At 60.5% G+C, this 4690-nt stretch overlaps 1 protein-coding gene across 1 annotated transcript in view; it reads left to right on the top strand.

The window, feature by feature from the left end:
- Window positions 1–4690, top strand: part of STK11 (serine/threonine kinase 11) — a 16710-nt gene that overhangs the window by 5016 nt on the left and 7004 nt on the right. Inside the window, exons 2-5 of the mRNA XM_010844639.1 lie at window positions 2490–2573; window positions 3156–3245; window positions 3726–3858; window positions 3942–4079. Of these exons, the coding sequence (XP_010842941.1) occupies window positions 2490–2573; window positions 3156–3245; window positions 3726–3858; window positions 3942–4079 (445 nt within the window). The remainder of the gene's footprint in view (window positions 1–2489; window positions 2574–3155; window positions 3246–3725; window positions 3859–3941; window positions 4080–4690) is intronic.

The following is a 4690-nucleotide window of genomic DNA, read 5'->3' as shown; positions in this document are numbered from 1 at the left end:
GAGCAACTGCGGCTGGACCGGAAGGCTTGCTTCCTCTCATTTCACTTCCTGCATTCTGGCTGAGCGCCCGGCTTTCCTCTTTCTTTAAATAATGTTTTTCTTTTTCTCTGGCCAGTGGTGCTATTCCTAGGTGACGAGAACATCTCGGCCCCTGCAGTGCATGTTTCAGGGATCCTCCTGCATCCCCTCACCCACTCGGAGTGTGTGTCTGTGCTGTCTCCGCTGCAGTCCTGGCCTTGTGGGCGTGCAATTCTCTTCTCATAGAGTTTGACACCGTGACCCCTTCCCTGGTGGTGTTGCCCCTTCCTTGGTGTTGACATCGGGCTCACTCACTTCTCAGGAGGCTGATGGGGATGGTCACCTGAGCTGTCCCTATGCCTCAGGAGTTTGGTCTGCACTGGGCCCTGTGTCCCATCCCCGCCCCAGCCTGCGGGCTCTCTATTGAGTTTGCCACCATGTGCCGCTTTCCCCTCTGGGCTGCAAATCCCGTCCCCGTGGTGGGTGCCCTTGCTGGCCAGTTACCTTAGCAGACATCAAACACTGAGGGAGCTGCCCCAGGACCCCTCCCTGGGGCCCTCTCTCCTGGCACCTCTGCAAGGAGCTGCTTTGTACTCCGACCAGGCAGCACGCGGCAGAGACCCCAGAGGCCTCGTCACTACTGTCAGGACAAAGGCTTCCATTTGGGCGGCCTGGGGTGTCCACCTCTCCGTCGGATAGAAGGGGTGGAGAACTTAAAGGCAGGGGAGGGGCCCTGAGTCACCACAGTTGAGCTCTGGCCCTGGGGAGCCGGCAGCAGGCTGGGAGTCAGAGCTATGGATGATGGGGGAAGGAAGCCTGGGAGCACAGGGCCACTGCCAAGGAGTGCTGGTGGGCCTGGAGCGTCTGAGGGGACCCCCAGGACAGGGTGCCCACGGACCCAGTGCCTGGCCCACAGCAGCCTGGGAAGGCCTGTTGCAGGAGTGAGTGGGACCTGCTGGTCCACAGTGGGCCCAAGCTGGGCAGGCTGAGGGAGGCCCTGCCAGAGGCAGGCTGGGGAGTCTGCTCCCACCCACCAGGACTCACCATACTGCCTTGTCCCCAGGGACACCCAGAGATACTGGGAGACATCGTGGTGGTTGTGTCACGATGTAGGGGGACTCCTCACATCAGAGTCTGCTCCCCACGTACCCACAGAGCCCGCACAGCCAGGGTCAGTACCCAGGTGGAGCTGCCGTGTGTGTGGTCCCTGCTCACCCTGGTGGCCAGATGATGTGAACCCGGGGCTCAGCCTCTGAGTCACCTCCCCCTGCTTCAGTTCAGAGGAGAATTTAGATGTGCATCCTCTTGGCCTAGAGGGGACCCTGGGCAGGGACGGAGCAGCCAGTGGGCTTGCAAGAAGCCACTGTGAAGCTGTGTTTCCTCCTGCAAGTGGAGGGCCTCCTGCGCACTGGCTCTAGGAAGTGGGGGCTCTGAGTGCCGGGCCATGATCCGCGTGGAAGGAGGACCTCCACTATGAGGGCCCAGGATCGTGCACTGGTCTGTGAGGGTGGGGTGTGGGTTTTCTGGAATAGGCGACCTTTTCATGAAATGTGGACAGTGGGAGGGGTGGGAGCTGAGTCTCAAGAGGGCGGGCCCTCACCTGCCCTGATGTTCTTATGTATCACGCATGGGCTTCCTGGTGAGAACTTTACAAAACCTTTATTGAGGTATTACTCACATATCATGCAGTTTCGTGGCACTTGGTATCTTTTTAGTAATGGTCATCTCTGTGTAGGTCCAGGACATTCCATCACCCCAAAAAGAAGCCCTGTCTCCTCTGTCACTCTATCCCCTCCCCAGCCCCTGACAACCAGGAACCCACTCTCTGTGTCTGTGGATCAGCCTGTTCTGGACGTTTCCCATCAGTGGGATCACACCCTGCGTGTCCTGTGTCTGCTTCTCTCACTGAGCATCGTGTTCTCAGGGCCCGTCTATGTGGTAGCAAGTATCAGGGCTTCTCTCCTTTTCAGGGCTGAGGGATGCTCCTGGGTGTGGAGGGACACTGTGTCCACCCTTGGGCTTCCATGCCATGGATGGTGCTGCCATGAGCACATGTGCACATGTCGCATGTTCTCAGTCCTCCAAGGCACATACCCTGAGTGAAGGTGCTGGGTCAGTTGGTGACTGTTCGGCGTTCTTCGAAGCCGCCTCACAGACCTCCGACTTTTCCCCCTTTACTACCACCGGCTCCTGCAGAGAATCCTCAGGAGCTGCACTGGCAACGGGGGTGGGGGTGGGGGTGGAGAAGGCTGTCTCTGGAGTCCCAGCTCCCACACCCCTTGTGCTGCCCCTATGCGCCCTTGCTGTGGTCTCCATGCATCTTCAGTCCAAGTGTTGGACGTTCCTGGTCTTGTTGCTGTGTTGAAGCCCTGCTGGGCTCTGGCAGACCTGGCACCCTCCATGCGGTGCCCTCCACATGTTGGGTGCGCCCGGGCTGCCGGGACTCGACTGACCACCCATCCTCTCTCCAGGGAGATCCAGCTGCTGAGGAGGCTGCGGCACAGGAACGTCATCCAGCTAGTGGATGTGCTGTACAACGAGGAGAAGCAGAAGATATATCCTGCAGGGGGTGGGGACCTGGGCATGTCCCCACGGGTGGGTGGGCATATTGGCAGTCTGCTTGGCCTTCCCCTCTCCTCTTGAGCTGCGACTCCCAGAGGCCAGGTCTAGGGGCCTGGGGTCCTGCTGAGGGGTCTATCTCTGACCTTTTAGATGCAGAATTACTGGGCTTTTCACAAAGAGGTGTGGCTGGGGGGCCTCGACCTGACCCTGGCTCCCACCCTTTCTCACTCCCTCCCCACCCCCCCACTACTCCAGCCTTCTCTTCCCCAGGGCCCCCATGGGCCTCTATCCCTCACTCTCCTTGGGGGCGAGGCTTAAGCTCCTCCTTGGGATGGAACAACCAGGGGCCTTCATGCTGGGCTGTGTGGCCTGAGCCCGGAGGCGGCACAGAGCTCCACAGAAAGGCGCTGGAGGATCTGTGGAGAGGTGGGGATCCACTGCAATGCCCATGATCCCTCCCAAGTGCTCCCACTCACTCCTCTGGTGCAGCCCCACCCCCAGCATTTGTCTGTGTCCCAGGGCCCGTCCTGTCCAGAGCGGGGTGCTTGCTGCGTATTTTCCTTAGCACGGCCCACGTACATGGTGATGGAGTACTGCGTGTGTGGCATGCAGGAGATGCTGGACAGTGTGCCCGAGAAGCGCTTCCCTGTGTGCCAGGCCCATGGGTGAGTGAGCTCGAGCCCCGCCACTGCCCCCGCCCCTGCAGGTCACTCAGGGCCAGGGCCTTAAGGGACCTGGTCCTGTGTTCAGAGAGGTTATTCTGAGCACGAGTGAGATGGAAGTTCAAGTGTGTTTTAAAACTCAGGGCTTTGGCGCCCAGTTTGCGACTGTGTACCCTGGCTGCTGTGCATGCCCTGTGACAGCCCACTGGCTCCTCTCTGCACACACACTGCCCTGCATGCCTGTTGCCTGAGGCTGTGAGGCCTCCTGGTGCTGGGGGAGCCCCTGACTGGGCCTCACTGCCCCAAGGCCAACTTCTCCTGGAGAGTCAGCCCCCAGTTGCTTGGAGGACCAGCTGGCCTGTGGTAGGAGGGGACGGGGGGCAGGGGCGGTGAGCAGCATGGCTCTCTCCAGGCCAGAGACTAGGGTGACAGCACAGCCCAGGTGGCTGGCCCTGGGTGGTGGTCACAGAGCTGTGCCCGCAGGTATTTCTGCCAGCTGGTGGACGGCCTGGAATACCTGCACAGCCAGGGCATCGTGCACAAGGATATCAAGCCCGGCAACTTGCTGCTCACCACTGGTGGCACGCTCAAGATCTCTGACCTGGGTGTGGCTGAGGTGCGTAGGGGGGCCCGGGGCGGACGGGGCACAGGGTCCAGTCCCTGGGGCCATTTCCTAAGGGCTACCTGGCGCTGCCACAGGCACTGCACCCGTTTGCTGAGGATGACACGTGCCGGACCAGCCAGGGCTCTCCAGCATTCCAGCCACCTGAGATTGCCAATGGCCTGGACACCTTCTCTGGCTTCAAGGTGGACATCTGGTCAGCTGGAGTCACGCTGTAAGTGCCCTGGGCCTGGTGCCTTTAGCCCAGGGTCCCTCTAACTCACCCAACCCAGCCCCAGGCACTTGGTTCAGACTCCAGGCCTTCACGACCTGCCCCTCCTGGCAGGTCCCCTATGTTTGGGGAGGCCACGGTCAGGAGGCCTGTGGGGAGGGGCACATGCACTGGGACCAGTTGTCCTCTTGCCCACCTCCGCCTTGTGCTGGTGTTCTGTGCGAGTCACCCATCACTGTTCGGGCAAGGCTTTCTGTCCTGACTCCTGGGCCTGAGTTCTTAAAGATACCACAAGTCGCCAGTGATGCTTGGCTCCCACCCAGACTGCCTTGCATCTATCCCTCTATAAGCCCGGCAGCAGCGAGGGGGCCTGTGTTCTCCCGCCCAAGGCGAGTTGGTGGTGCAGCCCCGTGAGGCAGCCAATGGTCTGGGCAAAGAGGCATCCGTTTTATTCCACTGAGAGCTCACTGACAGATGTCCCCTGACCCATCCTGTTAGAGCGCGCAGTCCAGTGGCTTTCCGTGTCTTCACAGTGAGCCAGCAGCACTGTGTGTTCCAGACCATCGTCCTCACGTCCAATCCCTGCAGGGGGTGGGGTGTGTGTGTGTGTAGTGG

The sequence above is a fragment of the Bison bison genome, unplaced genomic scaffold, assembly GCF_000754665.1.
Source record: "Bison bison bison isolate TAMUID 2011002044 unplaced genomic scaffold, Bison_UMD1.0 scf7180017864203, whole genome shotgun sequence".
NCBI classification, from domain to species: Eukaryota; Metazoa; Chordata; class Mammalia; order Artiodactyla; family Bovidae; genus Bison; species Bison bison.
Note: the sequence above shows the minus strand (reverse complement) of the source record. Positions and strands in the feature narration are given on the sequence as shown.